The sequence below is a fragment of the Vidua chalybeata genome, chromosome 9, assembly GCF_026979565.1.
Source record: "Vidua chalybeata isolate OUT-0048 chromosome 9, bVidCha1 merged haplotype, whole genome shotgun sequence".
Taxonomy (NCBI): Eukaryota; Metazoa; Chordata; class Aves; order Passeriformes; family Viduidae; genus Vidua; species Vidua chalybeata.
Window position 1 is genome coordinate 9649673 of NC_071538.1, and position 20566 is coordinate 9670238.

At 44.5% G+C, this 20566-nt stretch overlaps 1 protein-coding gene across 1 annotated transcript in view; it reads left to right on the plus strand.

Annotated features, from left to right (window-relative positions):
* Positions 1-7690: 7690 nt before the first annotated feature.
* GLIS1 (GLIS family zinc finger 1) overlaps positions 7691-20566 on the plus strand; it is a 180579-nt gene continuing 167703 nt past the window's right edge. Inside the window, 3 exon segments of the mRNA XM_053950810.1 lie at positions 7691-8000; positions 8003-8035; positions 8278-8658. Coding sequence (XP_053806785.1) covers positions 7814-8000; positions 8003-8035; positions 8278-8658 — 601 coding nt within the window. The 5' untranslated portion in view covers positions 7691-7813.

Below are 20566 nucleotides of genomic sequence, written 5' to 3' on the forward strand. Positions count from 1 at the left end.
AGAATTGTCCCGGTGCCAGTCGTGGCTCCAGGCCTGAATGCCCCTTGAAATGAAGTGGTTTCAATTCTGTTGCTGCATGCTTTGAACAGAGGCTCCATTGTGTGCGCTGTGCTCGGTGTCCTGAGGCCTGCAGCAGCCATCTTCCCACCTCCCACCACGCTCCTCCGGCTCCCAGGGCAGCCAGGGAAGTGCCAGGCTCCTGCTGATGAATGTTCTGGTACCTGTTCAGTCACAGGCAAGTGCTGCAGTCTGCGGGCTCTGTGCTTGCCAGGCCTCCCCCAGCTCCTGCACGTGGCCACCTGCGGGATGGGTGCTCTGCCTGGGGAGGGCCTGATGCACTGGGGGGTGGGTGGATGTATGGAATCCATAGGAGGGGGCCTCAGGAGCACCCTTGGCTGTGGAGTTGCTTTGCCACATAGAGTGCTTTCCCCTTTCCCTGTGGGATGAATGGTGGCAGCTCGCAGTGCTTTCCCTGTTCAAGCAGGTGTGTTGTAGCTGCAGGGCTTCACACACCGATGACAGCCACTTTCCCACCACTCCCATCACCATTTCTCGCCAAAGATGCAATAAAGTAGCGAAGGTCTGTGTGGAATCATCACAGACACTACACTGCAAGTTGAGAATCCTCCCCACTATCCCCATACCCTCCTCCCTCTGTGGTCTTTGATATTTTCCATCACCTGTACTGTGTTAATGTATTTGCTATGTGGATTAAATGCATTTGGGTGCTGTGGACATGCCTGGAATGTTGTTTGCCAAGCTCTTGTGTTGTAAGGGGATGTAGAATGTTGCTTTCCTTTGCTGCAGGCTCATGGTAGAGATTTGCACCTGGCAGATTGGCTTTGCACAAATGGTGGTGCAGAATAAACAAACAGTGCAGCTTCCTCATGTCTGAGGGAGCAAAGTCTGCACCATGCTCAGATTTCAGAAAACAAAAAAATAACCTAGAGAAGATCTCACCTTTCTGTCCTTAAAAAAATCTTGTGACTACAGTAGAGCTAATGAGTCAGGAGACAGATGAACATGGAGTCTCTGGAGCCTGCCATGAGAACAAAACACAAATTCAAGTGGGAATAGTTCCCTGTTGGATATCGTGCAAGCTGATTCATCAAATAAATGGTGATGGCACAGGAATTTCCTCTTCAGTTTCTTTTTCTGTCTCCCTAAAGAGTCAGTTCCTACAGTAAGAATTGCAGAGAAAACCAGGGCCAAAGCCACATGTATGTACTCATGCAATCATCAAAGGAACCAGTGCTGAGTGTACTCCAAGTTCCTCTCTACCCCTGCCCAAAACACACAAAAAATGACATGCTTTGCCTTTCACTTCTTGAATAACTCCACTTTTAAATCTGACTCCTAAAACACAGGGCTGGGGTGGGCTGTTGTACATAACTGCATCTTGTCTGAAAAGGTGTGACAAGAGCCCTGGAGGAATTTTGCTGGAATTAGGAATGGAAATATATAACTGCCTGAGTTAAAAGATTGTTGAGGGTTATGTGTAAGCATCATTCTCTGCTCTTGCTAAGTAAATTCCAGTTGTGGGCTTACTAGTGTTTGAAGTTTCAGCTCAAGAGACAGACTATGTGCCCACCTCCAGACCTCTGAGGAGCAGGGAGATGGGGCAGTAGCTCTGTAAGGCTCTGGGTTTCCTGTCTGCTCACTGCCAGAGGTCACTGCTCAGAGCAGGTACAGACTGGGGACCTTGCTTGTCAGGGGTGGTAAAAATTTTGGGCTGAGCATGGCTGCATCTCAGAGTTGGGTACTGAGGGACTTTTGTCTTTGCACACACTTACAATCAGTTCTGGGAAAGCTTTATCAGCAACCACAGTGTGTTTTAGGAAGAGAAAGTCCACTCTTATAATTAGTGCAAGCTGAAAACTGCCAGGGAAATACGGGTTTGTCTTTTTTTGTGCTTTGCACAGAGATCCTGTGCAGCCACTTTGCAAGTCTCCCAGATTCTGCCTGTTCTGTTTGGGACACCAAGGGTTGAATTGAACCGATGGAACTGGAAATCAGTTTTACCATAGACAATGATGGGAAATGCTAAATAACCTGGAGTGAAGGGGGAGGGAAGCAGTTGCTCTTTGTCACAAGTTTAGCACTCAAACTGAAGATTTTGGCTTCCAGGCCCCTGTTGTAAAATGGGGTTTAGCCTAACCCCACCCATCCTCACCTCCAGTGATGATAATGAAATGTTGGTGTCCAAATCAGTAGGCTGCTGCAGTGATGGACACCAAAGAAATGCCGTGGAGTAAATGAATAATTCTGTATTCTGCACAGGGCTTGGCTGGTGTTCAGTAAATACATTCACTGTGTGGCCCAGACACTGTGCCAATGAAGAGAAAACAGAAAGAAGAGTGACTAGCTGCTCATTCAGCAGTCACTGTCTTCAGTGCATTGAATATATGGAACCCCAGGCAAAATAACTGGGGGTCATGCTATAACTCCAGTTCTGTAACTCATTTAGAGTAGGCATGAGTCAAGTTTGTACCAGCAATTCTAGTCCTGGCACATCCCAGTGCCAAGGACTGGATTTTACAAGCTGAACATTCTTAAGTTGTACTGTTCTGAGGGGGGTTTGTTTTCTTGTTTGTTTGTTTGTCTATGATTTAAGTTTATTTTACTACCTGTGTTGTGTGTACATGGTGTGAGAGATTAATCTATTTATGGACTGATGCAGAGAAATAGTACAGATGAATGTTTGAGGAAACTGCAGGTGTAAACAACCATGTCCTGAATGGAGCCTGGTTGGACCCTTCTTTAGAGGTGTTTTCCTCAAAGTTCACAGGAATGATCTGCCAATTAACTGGAGAGGCAGGAGGGATCTGTAGTGTTACAGTGGCTTTTGGAGATGATGGTTTCTTGCCATTTCTGCAAGACAAAGGTGGATTCAAGATTACCATGTGATTTTCCCAAAATATACTATTGTAAAGAGGTTTGTTTTTAAAAGATAAGTCAGCATGATCTGAGGAATTTCTTTTTTCTAACTACAAGAACTATAAACAAATCTCTAAGTTATGAGGCAATAGTTGAGTCCATCACTAGATAATGTGTGGTCAGTTTGACCCTGCTGCCTTAATTTAGGAGGTCATTTTCAAACCACTATAAAGAAGGGCTTTGTGCTGCCTTAAAGGGATATGGGCAATCTCTAAGAAATGGGCATACTCACAGAGACTGTTCCTTTGGCTCAGTTTTTGTTTGGTTGTTTCTCTTTTGCTATCTGTTGGGCAGTAAATTAAAACAAAAACAAGTCTGGACTTGGCATGTCTTTGTAAATAAACTGCTGTGTGTAAATTGACAGTTCCTTTGCAACCAGGTTATTTATAATAAAGTTTGTTATTCTCCCACCAGAGAGCTTGTTCTGCCCAGTATTAAGAGAATGCTTATGGTAACACCTCCCACCTCTGTCTGCACTGCAGCAGTTACACTAAGTTCTCACAATTTCAATTGTGTCCTTTTAAAATCTCGTTTTGTTGCCTGCTGGAATAGATGACTTCAATATGTGAACTAGAGATTAATACTTCACCTCTGCTTGTTTGCTCTGCACAGCTCACCTTAACTGTATCCGTTCTGCTTCATTCCTCTCCTCCCACAGAACTGCTGGGGGAAAGGGAGGTTTCAGCTGCTCTGAGTTTCTCAAAGATCCGGTTTGTGGCAGTGGCTGGTTACAGCCGTTGCTTCCTGACAAAGGTAAAGAGCTTTGAAGGCTGCATTTGGTGAACTGGAATCTCCTTCATGCAGTGTCCTTTCCCCCTCCTGTTACAGATTATCTCTCACTGTCGTCCTGTGTATCCAGCTCTTGAGGCAGGAAACTGTGTCTCTGCCTGTGCAGCTGTGAGCAGAGCAAAGAGGTTACTGAGCATCTGCAAAAGCACCTGTAGGTCCTGAAAACCCTGTCATGGCAATGATCTGATCGTGGCTGGTGTCAGTAGGGAAAATGTATCAAACTTTTTAAAACTTGTTCTCCTTACTGGTACAATTTCACTCTGGCCCAAGCTAGCCTTAGACTACGACATATTTTCTCTTTGGTCACCAGCTAGGAGTGAATGGGCAAATGGGCAAGTCTCTAATTACTCAGCACCTGTGTCCTACCCACTTGACCTAGTGAGAAGACATTCAGGCGAGCAGTTTCATTCCTCTGGATGTTTTTTATACCAAATTGCAACCCCACCTTTCATATGTGACTCAGAATGAAACAGGGACTAGCTCCAGGGACTGAAGATGGCCTGTCTGCCTCAACTGAAAGGTTTGCTTTGCTGATGGTGATGTCATTAATAGAGAGAAGAGCAAAGTGGCCGAACTGTGGGCTATGCCATGACCAACGACCACAGCCCTTGGCAACCAGGAATGCTGAACAAGAAGGCTAATACAGAGAAATCTTCCCCCCATTTTCCTAAGGGCATACTATTGCTGTCATGGGAGAAGAGAGGCCAATGAGTGGTCTTCCCAAGGACACAAGAAGGGAGACACCCATCTAGCTCATGGATGTAGTGACAACATTGGGTGAATCAGAGTGTGCTGTACAGCTCGTGCATGCAGCAAAGTCGTGGTGACCCAGGGCATGGAATAATCTCAGCAGCCACGACTGCACTTGCTTGACCTTTGGTTCATGAACCAAAACATGAAGTGTCTTCTGATTCAGTAGGGAGAGAAAAGGGACTACTTAACCCTTTCATTAGTACAGTTATTCAAGGAGCATTTGTTTCTCCCAGCACTTGTTCCTCCACGTCTGTGGACTCGCCAGAGGGGCCAAGTCGTTGCTTTGCAACAGCTCTAGAGTCAAGTCTCTATCAGACACATCCAGGCCGGGAAGAGAATGTCCATCCACCACCTGTTTCTCTTGCTCAGGGCCAGGGCTGGGCATCCCCAGCTGCATAGTCCCACTAAAGACAGGGCAGCTGCCAAATGCCTTACTTGCCTTACTCGAACTGAGGAAACAGCGCTGTGAGCGCAGGTTTGAGTCCATGGGGTCTCATTTCCGTGGGAGGAATATGGGCACCTGCAGCTTGAGCTATGAGGTCTGTATTTCTGTGACACGATCTGCCACGGAGAAATTCATCTCGGTGTGAAGGGCCTTCACCCTCTGTGCTGTTGGAGCTTGGGGCTGTGATGTGCTTCAGTCTAAACCTTTCCTGGCTTGTAGAGGGTGTCCAGCACATGGAGGAGGCTCCGTGGCCGCTCCTGCCCACGGAACAGCCTAGCCCTGGGCGATTGCTGAGCCAGTGGCGGCACCTGCCGGTATTTTGCAGAAAGTTCTGGATATTGGCGATAAAAAAGCAGAAGCGGTTCAGAGCAGGACACACACGACCTAAGGTACAGAATGCAGTGATGAGGGTTAACGAGCTTCTCCCTGCTTGCTGTGGGAAAATCCCTAACCACAAAAGAAAATCCCTCCAGAAAGGTACACAATATATCCTAAACTCCCTGTTTTCTAGGAAACTCCCTCTAGATATTTGGGCAGCATGAATCAATATAGCTGTAATAATTTGCACAAGATGAGCCCACGTTCAGGATGCACCTAAATGCTATTTATTTCCTTCACTGGAAGCAGTGGGATTTCTCTGGTTACACTGCGTTCTGGAATAATATTTCCCTCTGTAAATTTTACTGCCTCTTCATGTCAACTGAGGTTTAGGCCGTCGCCATGGTGTATTTCTGTCTTAAATAATTACTGCTCGTGGTAGTACTGCCAGGTGCCTTTAGCATTTCCAAATCAAAGAAAAGGAACAGCTTGGTCCTGAGGGCCCCATGGATGGACGGGACTGGGGGATGGGGGCATAAGTTAGTAGAGCACTAAGAGGTGGTGTGATAATGAAAATTTTTACTTTGTTTTTATAAATCCCTAGGATATTACCATCCAATTCAGTACTTGTGCCAGCTAGTTGATATTCGGTTTTGTTTCCCATAGAAGCAAGGTGAGGATTTTCTCCCTTTTTGTAGCTTCTTGTTCCACTAAAATATTCAAAAGACATTTACCAATCTTCAACCATATGTGACAGACAGCTATTAAATTCTGACAATTTAAGGTGTGGTCTTGCAAAAGAAAAAGACCCTACTATTGCCATTATTGATGGGAAAGGCTGGCAAGTTCTTGCTAGGTAGACCTCAGGTCATCCAGCTAAGCAGGAATGAGGAGAGGCATTGCAAATGAGAGTCATTAGTACTGCTTCTCCCAGAACTACTTGTTCTATCTCAAGATCTTGTATCTTTTATTGAGAGTTGCTTCCCTCCCACTAAATCCACAACATTCATAGCGTTTGCCAAGAAAAAGTCATGCCCTGCTGTCCTGACCATTCCTGTACTCTGTACATTGCAGCGTGGCAGACGTTTTTAAGGGTTGGATAAAACTGTGAGTGAGGCACTCTGTGCAGCATCTGTGCTACAAGAAGATGAAGATCTCTTGTCTCACTGCAGGACTCTCCTCAGGAGGGGTGTAGCAAGATGCCAGTTCAGTAGCTGTCCCTCCTCCTTGTGCTAAATCTCCCAAGCCTCTCCTTTAGGTTTGCTGTGAACAAGCAAGATTTCCAGCCAGATGTCTGTCTGATTTACACCCATGTAAATCAGGGCTGACTCCGAGTCTCTCCAAGCTGTCCTGGTGTGTTACAGACCTGCTGTGCTGCACCTGTGCTGACAGCAGCATGCAGGGCAGGAGGGTGCAGACATCCCTGAGCCAGAAAAGTGTGGGCTAGTACAGCTCTCTGGTGCAAAGCTGCACATCGTGGCTCAGCCTGCATTTGCTTGGAACCAGGCCCAAGCTAATAAACCCAACCAGATTGCTTCCAGACCCAAGTTGGCCCAGGAGGAGCCAGTGCAAATGTCACTATGCTGTGGTGCTTGCTCTGAGCTAGCTTAATTGTCTCTGTGGGCACGGACCAGCTCCTGCACCTGTAGGGCAGGCAGGGAACGAGCACGTCCATAGACAGAAGGGCTGAATGCAGCTGAAACTGCATCATCAGAGAGATGTCTTGGCCAGGTTGTATCCACCTCCAACACATTTCCTGCTTCCCAGCCCCTATCCTTGGCAAGGCTTTGCTCTCTCCTGCTGCTCCGCTGTGACATGCTGCAGTGGCTGTGGCTTTCGCACACAAGTTGTTTATAGGGCACTGCCAGCCGTTCAGTGGCGGGTTGGCTTGTGGCTGTGTAGTGCCGGGGCAGCCGCACGCCTGAGCAGATTGCCTGGGGACAGGCACAAGGATCCTCGACGACCGCGGGCAAAGGGAAAGGGTGCAGGCCCTTGGCAGCGGGGCCGCGGGAGGGAAAATCACGGACCTCTCGGGAGGCAAGCGGACAACTGCAGGGACTCTCCCCACCGGGCGGGCACCAGGAAGGTGCGGACCCAGGGCACACCTATTCCTAGTCCGACCTTGGCCCACTGGCCCCCGCAAGCACGAGCTATCCGCGGTCCCCCTGCCGCGTTCCTTGATGCGCAGCCGGACCGGGCCCGCGGGCGTACCCCGCTGCCAAACCCCGAGGGGCGGCCCCGGCGGCACAGCCCTCCCCCTGCCCGCCCCGACTGGCCCCGCCGCCGCGCCAGGGTAGTGGCCCGGGCCGCCTGCGCTCTGGCAGCCGGCCCTGCGGCGGGGGAGTGGGGCTGAGCCCGTGCGCCCGGCGCGGCGGCGGCTGCCGGCGGGCAGCGCGTCCCCCGGGCGGCCCCTCCCAGGTAGGAGCGCGGGGGCGCGGCTGTCACCGCGCCCGGCCGGGCTCTGCCCCCCCCCCCGACCCTCTCTCCCTGCCTCGGGGGCTGCGGCGAGCCCGGCGGTGGCGAACCCGCTTTGCCACCGCGTCCGTGGTTGCCGGGGCGGCCGCTGTTCGGATGCCTCAGCTGAAAGGCACCGGCCGCCAAACAACCCGCCCGTGTGCCGGGTCCCCTCCCCGCCCCTCCCGGCCGCGCTCGCCTTCCCGGGAGCGGCTACGAGCAGCCCGGCAGTGTTGCCTAGAGAGGGAGCGAAGCCGACGCGCGGCATCGGCCGCCCCCTCTCTCACGGACGAGCCGCCGCCGGGGTCCGAGCGCCCCGGGTCTTCCCCCGTCCGGCCGGTGTGTGTGAGACAGCGGGCGGGGGCAGCGGGCTGAGGGCAGCGGGCTGAGGGCGGCGGGCTGAGGGCGGCGGGCTGAGGGCAGCGGGCTGCGCCGCCTCACGCGCGGCGGTTATCGGCCGTTGGCGGCGCGGGGCTGAGGCGGGAGGCGGCGGGACGGAGGGCAGAGGGCTGAGGCGGGGGCTGAGGCGGCGGGTCCGCGGCGGCCGCCCGCGCTGACAGCCCGTGTGCCGCTCGGTGCAGGAGAGCGGCGGGGGCCCTGGCAGCAGCAGCAAGCGGACATGCACTGTGAGCTCGCCGCGGGTCAGAAAGGCAGCGCCCGCATCGAGGTGAGCGACAAATGCCACGGAGCGTCTCAGAAGGATCTGCCGCGGGTGACTCGTCCCGGCGCTGGTAAAGCTCACTTGAATCCTCAGATGTCCTTTAAAGTATCTGTCAGCAACGGCAGTGACCACACGGAGCCTCAGCAGAGCCCCCCTGAAATGTCAGCACCTCTGCTAGATTTCATCCCCAAACGACCCAGCATATTTGAGAGGATTCCGATTCTGCCCAGGCCGCAGGAGCTGCGATGCGCTAGAGGCTCGAAAGATTATTTCCAGCAGCAGAAACATCAAAGCGTGAAGGGTGAGTTTGAAAATGCATGAACTAAACACTGCCATCACCAAAAACCTATTCACCACACAAATAAAAATGTAACAAGCTTTTTTTCCCCCTTCCCTCCTCCCTTTCTGACCTTTAGTGTGTTTTCTAACTTGTTTATTTAACTTCAAGCTTTAAAACTTCTTTTCCTGAGCACCTTGGAGGTACAGGATAAACCAGACTGCTTTTCCAGTGTGAAGCTGAGCGTCTTTCAATAGAATTAAAAAAAATATTGAGATCAGCATCTTCTTTAGTTGCCCTGAGTGGGTGCTGCTCATGTGGTCGTGTCTCAAAGGTGGTTGTTTTGGGGTTGGTGCTGAAGACTGGGCTGGTCTGTCCTGCACCAGAGAGTTCATGTGGGATGTTTGTTTGTGAGCGTGCCTGACAATAAATGCCTGGTTCTTATTCAGCAGTTTCACCACGGTTGCTTGGATTTTATAGTTTGTATTTCAAGGAGATGTTACAAATGCTGGATTCAGGCGGCGAATCCTCAGACTTGGGAACTCCTGGTGCCCGAAAGGTCAAATTCTGCTAGTTAACAAATGCCTGATTTTCAGCTGTCCATCATTAAAGAAGTGGCACTGAAGTAGCATTAGGAGTTGCCTACTAAAAAACTGTTAATTACATTTTTCAGCTAGAACTGGTTAACTCAGCTGAAATTTGTTAATCAAAATTCAGTTTTAAAACAATCCCTGTAAGGTATCACTGGATAGGCTCAGAGGGAATTGGAGTATTTCTTTATGCTACAAAGTCGCTTGCAGAGACATATGTACACCTAACGTTATTAACATTAAGACAATGTTTTCTGTAATGTTAAAAGATAATTCTCTTTTTATCAGTCTATTCCCATCCTCTATTTTAGATATGTAAGTGTAGTTATCTTGTTGCTGTAAGACTGTTCTCACTGGGATTTTTTCCAGTTCTGTCCATTCTTCTGAAAATTAAAAGTAGGCTGCATGCCCTTGACTAGTGACATTTTCTTTTGTGAGCTTGTTACCTAGGGTGATGGCACCTTTCATTGCCACAAAGTTATGTTAATGAACACCTCGATCTGTGCTAGGTCTGTCCTACAGCCTCTAGGATGTGTTTGTTCATCACCACTGAATACAGACAGAGTGGAGCAGCAGGTTATAAATTACCTTTTTTATTTTTCTGTTTGTTAATGCTGCAATTCTTCTCTCCTGATTAAAAAAAAAAAGAGGTTGTTAATGTTTGGCAGGAATGAAATGAAGGTCTGTTACACAGACTCCTGTTTGGAGGGGGGAGAAGGAGGATTCATGTAGTATAAAGGGAGAGCTACGTCTCTTGTACCGTTGTGCTGCTGCAACTGCTGCCTGTGGAAGGGACTGTGGATGCGTGTTCTAGTCCCTTGTGGTCCCACGGGTGAGGTTAGTGCCACTTGACAGGGTTCATACTAGCTTAAAATCCTGCCCCTGCATTGCCCTGTCCAGGCAGACTGTTGAAATACTTTTAAAATATTTTTTTCCTTTGAGCTGTTTAGTCCTCTTTTAATGCATAATCCGTCTTGCTGGGCAGGGAGGGAAAGAGGAAGAATTTAACTTTGCATTCACCTGGGACTTCTACAGTAGATGTAGGTGGGCATGGGAGAAGGTTCCTAATTCATCCTTCCTGACTGATCAATTTCCCATTTTCACCACTGGGAAAAAAAAAAAAAAGTGTTTTACATTTTGTTGCTGTTTTTGTTTAGTATGTTTTCTGTCCAGGGTGTTACCTTGTGGTTGCTTCAGTGTATGGGTGACTTGAGTCATGGGAGTGAGTAGGAGGTGTCCATGGGCAGGATAGGACTCATTTAACTGAGCAGGAGGATTTGATGGATAATGTTGGATTTTTCCAAAGATGGCGACACTGAGTTTTTTGGGTGGCTTCCTGTTTGTTTGTTGGGGTTTTTTGTTTGGTTTGGTTTTGTGTTTTTTTCCCCCTCAAGAAGACATTTTCAGGAGGAGTTAGGGAAAATAAAATTTAAAGTAAAATTCTGAGTATGATTTAAAATATGTGGGATGTGCTGCTCCTTCTGACCTGGACAGTGTCAGCAAGTGCTTTAATGCCCACTGGGGCATTTTGGAGTGCTCACTGTGCTCCAGCTCACAAATCAGAGTGTATCTAAAGCAGACTGTGCTGCAGACAGGAGAGCTGCTGCTCTTTCAAGGAGCAGTGCAAACCATCTCCTGCCAACCCTGGTTCTCTCAGGAAGATAAAGGAGTGGGATAGCTGCATGTGGATGTGATATACCAAGATAAAGCTAAGATGTGTAAGCGAGGGAAATGTGCTCAGATTTACCCAGTGAAAGGTTTTGGGAAGGAAACTGATGACAGCTTGATTTCAGACCATCGTGCCATGCGTCTCCTGTTCTCCAGCCCCAGAGTGCCATGTACCCAGTAATTCCCTCTGCAGTCTGGGTTAGATTACAGAATGTGCCTCCTGGTTTTGGTTTATCCACAGTTGAAAGCTGCAAGGAGGGAGTGTAAAAGATGTTCTCTAACAAGAGCAAAACTGATTTTTATAGATGCCTGTAAGGTCTTTTTTTCCTAAACAAGTCTTACTTTTAAATTTTTTTTTCCAAAGAGAATGAATCAAAATGATACACTGCTCTACTAATAAAAAGGGCAGCTTTGAAGTAATCACAATGGGGAAGAAGTATCCTGCTGTTGCAATATCTCTGTGGTGTTACTCTGCTGCTTCACAGTGTTTAAGTTATGATCCTGCAAAATGCTTCCGTGCCTGAACAAGTCTTTTGGACTTTCTGAAGAGCCAAACAAAAACTTGAGGGGTTGTGGTGAGGATTATGTCTGGGAATCAGATCATTTGGGTCTAAACTTTTCAGGATGGAGCTGCTGGTTGTTTGCTGAAAATACCACTATTTTGGAATTGTGCTTCATATTTTGTTCTGTTTGGGAGCTGTTTCAAATCAATGCCCAGTTTTCACCCAGCCAACCCCTTCTGATGTGGCTGGCTGTGATAGGCACCATGCTTTTCTTGGTCATTGATTTCCCTGTGTGTAACAAAGCAGAATATTTGCATACAGACATTGCTTTTTAGAGGCATTTGACATAGAATAACTGTACCATAAGGTATGAAGTCCATTTTACAGTGTTTTCTTGGGGTTCTGTGGGTTTGGTTCCACATTGTTGAATTTCATGCTATGGTATTACAGTTTTGAAAGTAACACGGCAAAATACTTACTGTCTACAGGGAAGAAGCTTTTGGGGAGGCTTTAGTGGTGACAAAAGAGTAATCTACAAAGATGCCAAATATCTCAGTTTCTAAATGACACTGATTATGGTTGTTACCAGGAAACACTTCTCCTTTTCATTCTTTTCCAGTTTTGTCCAGTGTACCTAATTCATGACTCAGTAGAAATGATGAGATTTATCCTGTTAGCTGTGCCACTGGGAAATCATCCAAATGGCCCGGACCTTTGCAGCAACCACTTCAGATATTAACTTACAGTGGGCAAAACAATAAGCTGGTCGAGTTGCAGTAGTTGGATGTTTCCTTGTTGAGAGTATGTTTTATTCAGACAAGGAGAAAACGGCTTGGATTTTTTTTTGTTTGTTGTTAACTGTAGCTGCTTTCAGCAAACACACAACCAATGTATTGAAATGTATTAATTTCCTTCTACTGTTGAGAAGGAGGGGTAAATCTTGCCATTTAATCCCCCTGTGACTGTTTCCTTGGTTGTCAGGACTGTCCTTATGAAAATAACAGCTTATACTGTTGGGATCTTAAGCAAAAGCATATACTTTGGGTTTATGATTTATTAAGTGAATTGACTGCTCTTGGGCCTGATGTTGCCATTTTCTTTCTTACATTAGTTTTCTGTGTTCACCTGAATTATCCCACTGGAGCAAGTGTGACTGCCTAGAGCTGATAAATATGTTATGAGCTGATAAGGGACAGCGACAGGTTCACTGGTACGGTGGTCTCTAAAACTGTTTTATGTAGAACTGCGGTAATAATTATTTCTTATTTTCACTCTAGTTCCCTTGCTGCATTTGAATCTGCTACAAAAAGGACTTGAAAGGTTGGTCTGAACAGAATTTGTAGTTCCAGAGCTATATTTTTATTTCATGGTCTTTTTTTTTTTTTTTTTTTTTTTTTTTTGCCTAATTTTATTTTGTAAGGGGAGAAAGGAGACGAAACTGCAAATTGGAGAATGTGTTCATAAATTCATTTGGAATAAATTGTGACTGTCCTCTCCTCCCTTAAACTGCCTATAATGCTTACTTGTCTTGAATAGGCAAATAACTTTCAGTTACTTGCTGCTGAAGGAAGTTCTTCTAATGATTTGTGTTGCAAAATCAGTCACTGACTTGAAGATGGGACTTTCATGGATTTAATTTAAAAGAGGTTTAATTGTATCTAATCATTAAATCCATTGTAATTTAAGAATCGTTAGTGGAGAATATTTAGCAAATACAAACCAGGAAATCTAATGACCAGCCAGTCATATAAAGGCATTCAGTATTTGTAAAAGCAAAAAAAACTCTTTTCTGCTTCATGACAAAAACTACAGCTACTGGAAAAGCTGAAGAGAATAAATGTTGTATCTATTTTAATATTTTTTACAATTTTATGGAATAATAGATGTCATATTACTCTCAACAAGGAAATAAGTCTAGTAATTGGAAGACAAATTTTTATTTTATTTGAGTTTTGTTTGAAGGAATAGAAGTTAAAAATAAGAAATCACTTGTTCTGTCTTTAAAATGTTGCAGTAATGGAGGTTATTATATACTGGGCTAAGTGGAGTGAGAAGAAAAATATCCTTTTTTCTCTTATAGTAAGAAAAAAATTAAAGTCTACATCTTGCAAGTGGTTAAGTATGTACATTACCGTTCCTGTGAGCAGTCTCATCAACTACAAATTTCTGGACATAGACCATTCTAAATTATCATTTAGATATAACTGAATACGTTATTTGTATCTTAAGAGTTCAACCCTGTATACACATAAACTGTTAAGTGTATGCTGAGTGTCTTTAGTATATTTGAGATTATATTCTGGGAGGGCTACAAGATTCTTTTTAGGGAAACTGATAAATTTAAAGTGAATGTCTTCTAGGAGACTGTACTGCTTCATTGCAGTAAAGCGGTTTGGTTTTTTTGTTGAATAAGAAGGACAAAATTTTACCCTAAATTATTAATATCAGTAGGAGTCTTGCCACTAACTTTAGCTGGGTCAGTATTTCAATCCTAATATTACAGAAGTTCTTTTTCCTGTGTACAAGGAAAAGCTTGTAGAACAAATAACAAGTTTCTATTAAATCCATCTGTAAGCTAGGAAGTGGAATAAGGTATGGATTATAAGAGAAATCTGTAGTACTGTGAATATAATTTCCATGCTCAATACCGTAATTACCATTATTTTAGCAATTCTTCTGTTTAGTGATTTTAGAACTGTTGAAGATGTTGATGGCAGGGTAATTGGAGAGGGAAAATAGATGTAAACCACTCCATTTTGCACTCCAGATTTCTATCATTGTATGTCAACAAGCTTGAACCAGGCGTGCAATCTAGTAATCATTTCACAGTGCCTGAAACGGCTTTTAATAGACTGGGTTTGTTTGCTCTTTTTTTCCTTAGCCACCCAACGTTGTTTCCCAGCACATTGCAGTAACTCCGAATACAGGGTTCCAAAGCAGGGGCAGCGCTCACTGGCTGTGGTACAGCATAATCTTGCCCCACAAATGTGCAAACAATAGCAAAAGTATGTGTTTGGGAATATGGCACAGCTGTTATCTTCTGCCGGGAGCAGGGAGCGTTACAGTGACATAGAACGACCAGTTAAAACCACTCCGGCCGTTTTATTGCCTGTAAATGGGGCGTGTAAAGAAAGGCAAGGGCCGGTCCCTCCATTCAGATAACCATCGGTGCACACCAGCGCGGCACTACCTTTCTGCACGGGCTTTGAAGAATGGAGGCAAAGAGTTCCCCTTTTTCCTTCCCCTCCTATTACATTTCTGGCAACCTGTATGTGAAATCTTGGTTGGAGACTGAACTTTCTGTTCTGAGAATCTGTGCTTCACTGGTTACCTGGAACAAGGGCTTCTTTTTTTTTTTTTTATTACTACAGTCATTAGCTTGACTATATGAAATGATTGTTAATAATTATTTGTAGACGGAGGACTGCTTGTAAAACAGATGAGACATTTCCAGAGCTGCAGTAGGAAATCGATCCAAATTCTGTATTTTACATTATTTTAAGGTTTTGAGCTTTACAAGGTTGAGTCAACTCAAAGTGCTTAAGATCTTTTTATTTAAAGCAACTGTTTTGCTTTAACTCTAATAATTGTGTTTGACTTCTCCATCATTATGTTTGAATGTATATGTGATTATCTTACTGAATGGATTGGTAAGGAGCACTGTGATTGAATTTACAGCACCAAATTTATTCTAAGGGTTAAAATGAATGCAAAACATCATAAACTACACTTAATTCTGGTATTTACATGTGTGATAAGAGGGCTTTGTGAGAGCTGTAGAGTTGTTAAATGTTTTACAGTGAGGAGAAAGCAAATTCGTTCTTAAGTGTTGTTTGCGTATTAGCCAGAGGGAAAAATGACACTAAGGCGACATCATCAAGTACAGTAAAAAACTAACTTTTTAATACAGATGTCCATTGTTGTTTTAAGTGCTTAGGGGGTTGGTGGTTTGGTTTATTTTGGAACTTGCTGAACTATATGAAGTGTGTCTCCAGGGGCCTGGTATTTTAATACCTTGTAGAAGGTTGTATAACAGTAGATGATGTATTTTGCCTGCCTTCCAGTGCTGTAAATAAATTACATGTGCTGGCTTGGGAGAACGTATGTGAGGTGTAAATCAAAGGCTAATATAAGAGGAAAAATACCAATTAATGATGTCTTGCAACAGGTTAGAGTTTCTTTACTCATTTATATATAATCAAGAGATATAAGAGCAGTAATATGTATAACAATGTTAACATGAGGTTCTTCCCTAGAAGGGGTAGAAGGTCTAGGCTTATTCAAAATAAGTGCTGTGATTCAATGCTTTTTCACAATTTGCTATGGTTAAGTCACTTAAATACTGAAGTCAAGAATCCCCTAGGCAAACAAAGATAATAAAATTTTAAGTGTATTGTTAAAATTGAAATTTGATTGCTTCCACTCTCTAATCCTATCTAAGTCTTGGTTGTATTAAAAGGAAAATAGATACATGTGACAGTTTTGGAGCATAATCTTTCTTTTAAGTTTAAGGGATGATAAATGTGCTTCAGACAAGCAACACAGCAGTTTATTGGTATGAGTGTTTTGCTAAATACTACATGCTTAACGCAATCCCCATTCCTTTATAATAAGTTTAAATATTAATTCTTTGGAATGCTAGATGCCTAAAGCTAGATAGAAATGCTGTGCAGTTTCAGATATCTAGGAGTGGGCTTGTGAAACAGGATATTTAACTGGGAGAGATGAGTAGCACATTTCAGAGTTATTAGGGCAGAACAACAATGCAAGAGGATGACTTAAAAAGTTACAAAATTGTTTTCTGTGCATGAGGCTTAAATACCTTAGAGTTATTTATTTGAACCACAAGAGCAGATTTCCTATCTATGTAGGTTCTAGATTGCAATTTTTATTATTATTTTGTTTAACTTCTTCTTAGCCGCCTGGCCCTCTCTAAAGCAGCTGGCTTTGATTTAACCTGAATCCTTCACAGAGAGGGAGTGCTCAGTCACAATGACTGCGAGTTGTGCTCTTGGATGGAACATCTCTGTAGTGACTGAAGAGAGAAGACTAAGTAGGACTGGAACTTCAGAAGGACTCACTTCACTCTACGTCAGCACTTAGTGTTCCTTATGTAAGTCCTGCCTACCTCCCAACCCCCATCTGTGCTGGACAGAGAAGAGAGAGTTAAAATGAGAACAGATAAAAGAGGAAATTTCTGGTTTATTACCCAGTACTTTCTGGGAAAATCCCAGAAAGGATTTAACATAAGATTTCATAACTCTTGCTTTGCCCTGCTGCTCCTGCTGAAATTGCAGGGAGTTGATTTCAGGAGGAGGCCAGTATTGAGTATTTTTGAAAACTCTTCCATATTCCTTTGAGACACAGAAGATCCAAGTGTTACATTCTCTCCTGGAGAAAAGCAAGCACTTGTAGCCCAGTAGCTCAGGTGCCAAGGTCGGTTAGCACAGCATGTTCACCTTCAATTTTTCTTGTGTTCAAGATCATGTATGGGTGTAAAGCTGGTGTGATCAGCCATTGGATGTGAAACAGGCAAAAATGGTGAAGGATTGTGCCAGCAGCCAACATGGCTGAGTATATAAATATTTTGGATGAACAGAACAAGGGTGCTTGAACTCTGTTCTAGGCTGGGCTGTTTCTATCGTTTTGAGGCAATGCTGTGTACTGCTCATGATATTTCTACAGTGAGAGCATAGCAGAGTATGGTGTAGAGAAGGACAAGCCAGTTTAGGAACCAGAAACAGGGCAGTTGTTTGGGTAAACTCTCTGGGCCAGCTTAATTTTCTGTGCTTAGAGACAGAGTTTGTTAGTTCAGGTGCAGAGTTGGGATGCTGTGGCTGTGCTCTGTTTGAGGTCTGATCTGGTGGTGGGGCAGGACGTGGCATTGCAGCTTGTGGCTGTATCAGCCCCGGGTGGCACTTACTGGAGTGTGGCTGCAGCGCCTCTGCACAGCGTGTGCATGGACTGACTGGGTTTCTCTCCTGGCTACGTGAAGGTCCTGGTGTTTGCCCTTGTTGGTGAGTCTCTGAGCATGAGTGGTGAAAAGTGCAAAATCCATCTTTGTTATCTTGGGGAGAATAAGGTTTTTAAAGCAGCATTTTAGTTGGACTTGTTGCTTCTTGGCATCTGGATTGTGCTGGATTGTGCTGCCAGTTGCAGAATTGTTGCAGAGGAACAAAATCTCCCATTTATTTTAGTGCTTGATGTGCTGAGGTGAGGGAAAGGAGAATACATTAAGGGAGCTGTGTTGGGCACAGCCGAGAATAAAGTATTTGCTGGGAGAAAAAATTCTGCCCCCCACTCCCCAGTTTTCTGGGTTGCTCTTGCCTCCCAGCAGATGGCAAAGTCTCTTAGGGTGCGTTGTTCTTGAGGCAGAAATCACCCGGTGGACTGTGTGTCCCTGGGCTTTTGAGGTGCAGGTGGCTACTACAAGGTTCCCAAGATCCTCATCACTCTGGCAGAACAGATTTTGCATGCAGCTGAGACTGTCTCCAGGACTTGAACAAGAAAAAGCAACACTAAATTCCTTCTTTCTGGATATCTGATTGTTGTAATGTTCAGTTTCCTTGCAGTTGTCAGAGCTGGTTTATGTTCAGCTGAAACTGAACTGGCCTGATCCCATTGTCCCTAACTCTGGTGCAAATCTGAAGTGATGCCATTTTTAATCTAAGAGTGGATAAAAAGGAGGCAGACTTGAGCTCTGGAGGGCTTATGCATAAAAAATTGTCCTCCAAGTATGGACTCAGTTCACTTGGCAAAAGAAAAAGACATCTCATGCTTTTAATCTTAACAGTTTGCTTCTTATATTTCCTCCTGCCTACTTACCATAAATCGGCTTTTATTCCTTTTCTTTGAGTTCTTGAGTTATTCAAGGTTTGCTGACTTGTCATAGTTTTGTGGGGATAAGCTACAAACAATGTGTGGATGGCTCTCCTTGCAGAACCAAGATCCCCATGCATTTCAGCATCTCCCTGATTTGGATGGATATGCAGGAAATTTAAGGGGATATTTACTCCTAGAGCCCAATTGCTCTTTCCCTGCTCTTGAGTCTTAGTGACCTTTCCTTTGTACTCTCTTGGCCTCCTTACTGAGCCACTGTGCTGTTAATTTATTTTTAAATGTATATATAAAGGGTTGTAACTTACTTGAATGGTGGGCTAAATGAGTGGAAGCATGGCAACTGGTGTAAATAGCTTTTGGTCTGCTGAAAGTGTAAATACTCGAAACCTGTCAGGGTGATTTGGCTGGCTTTTATTGGAATCATTATTCATATGAGATCTCCTTGCTCTTATACTGCATCCTGTCAGAAGCTATCAGGCAGAGATTGCTGGCATAAGTACTCAAACTGCTTTGTCAAAATGCATTTTATACCTGTTGTTTTTATGTTTGCCAGTACCATAGATACTTTTACAAGTAGATATGTTCTGCAAGATTAGTCATAGAAAGCTAATATAAAGGGACCAAAACCTAGAAGGTGAGAGCAAACCACTGGGATAATTAATCATCAGCAGTGTTTTGAGCTGAAATGTATTATAGCATTGGGCTAAAAGTGCAGCTTATTGGACAAATTAGAGTGAAAATGCTGGTGTGTTGCAGCCTCAGTGGTACCCAGGTTGAATTTCTCAAAATGAGACTAACCTGCTTGGGGAACTTTCCTTGCTAAGGGCTAGTGTTAATGCCAACAAAAGATCTTTTATTAGCTGCTGGAGAAGTTGCTAGAAGACTTGAAAATTAAGAACAGTAAATATCAGAGGTGATAAAGAAGTTTTACGCATGGGGTAGATGTTTTGGCAGCAAGCAATCACTCTGAAGAGACAGGGAGGTAGTTTTGGATCCTGGATAATAAGACTTGAGAGAAAACTTGGTGAAAAATAGCCTCATAGCCAGCTAGCATTTAGATAAAAATGAATTATGACACTCGCTACCACTAGAGAAAACAATCTGGGAGATTGAATACAGGTTCCGGTGTGAAAGCTGCTGACTGCAACATTTGCTAGTTTAATGAGCAGCCCTGATTCAGAATATGTTATATATGGGAAGGAGCTTCTACCCAGAGTGATTTGTGAATCAGAGTTACAGTTCATGTGTATGGTGCCCACGCATCTGTCAGAGGCACTAGTCTTGTTCTGCTGCTCCAGAAGGAAATGTCCTGTTGCATCCTTTCTGAGTTGAGCGTGGCTGTAGGTTTTCTCTGTTGGTAACTAAATATTTTGTAAAATGAACCTGATCTGCAACATCTTCTGTGTCTTCTAGGTTGGTTTATTCTTCCACAGGGATTATGTGGGCTTGACACTAGGAAAGATACCCTCTAGGACTATATTAATTTTCTGACATATGGTGCCCAAGGATGGCATAAGTTGTTTATTACTGGAGTTTTCAAAGAGGCTGGATGGAAATCCTACTGTGGAATGCAATTCTTTGGGCCGGGCTGTCTTTCCTGTGACATTTTTAATTCCCACACTCCACTTAGGCACCAGAGAGTTAGAAGAAGTCTCTCAAGCTGTAATAGTCCAGGCTTCTATCCTCTTTGACTTGCTGAACAAAGTTCATATCCCTCCTTGTCTAACATTGGTGTTTCTGGCCACTCATTTGTTGGTCAAGAAAACACTGAGAAGGCATACAATAAAAGCCAGGCTGAGTGAAGGCTCGAAGAACACCAGTTGGAAGAGCCAGTGGTGGGACAACTGGGCATGGAAAATGATTGATTTTATGTGCAAAGCAGTTGTGAAATGTTCTGTGGCATTCTGGGGACATGCCATTGCTAACAAATGATTGTCTGTTGGGGATAGAAAATGCCAGCCATTGTTCTGAAGAAGGAAATAGCCTTATTGATACTGAATTAGGCTCACATTGAATTATTATTCATTTGCAGTACATCCTGTTTTCCAAATACAAAAATTAACTGAAGGCCTGCAGCACTGTTGACCTTCAGTTGTTAGTTGTATCTGCATCCTTTTGGTCCAGGTGCAGTTTAGACTGTTTATATCTGGGGATGGACTTGGCAGAAATTGGCATTAACGGAGCAGCTGAAGGAAGCTGTTCTTTTTAAAAGTTCATCAAATTAGTTCTTGTTTTATATGAGAGTGAGGCTGGCAGAGGTAAATGTGTTGGTAGATAAGACTTCTGGGATGCATTTTGAATTGTCAGATTCAATGCTGATGGCAGAAAAAT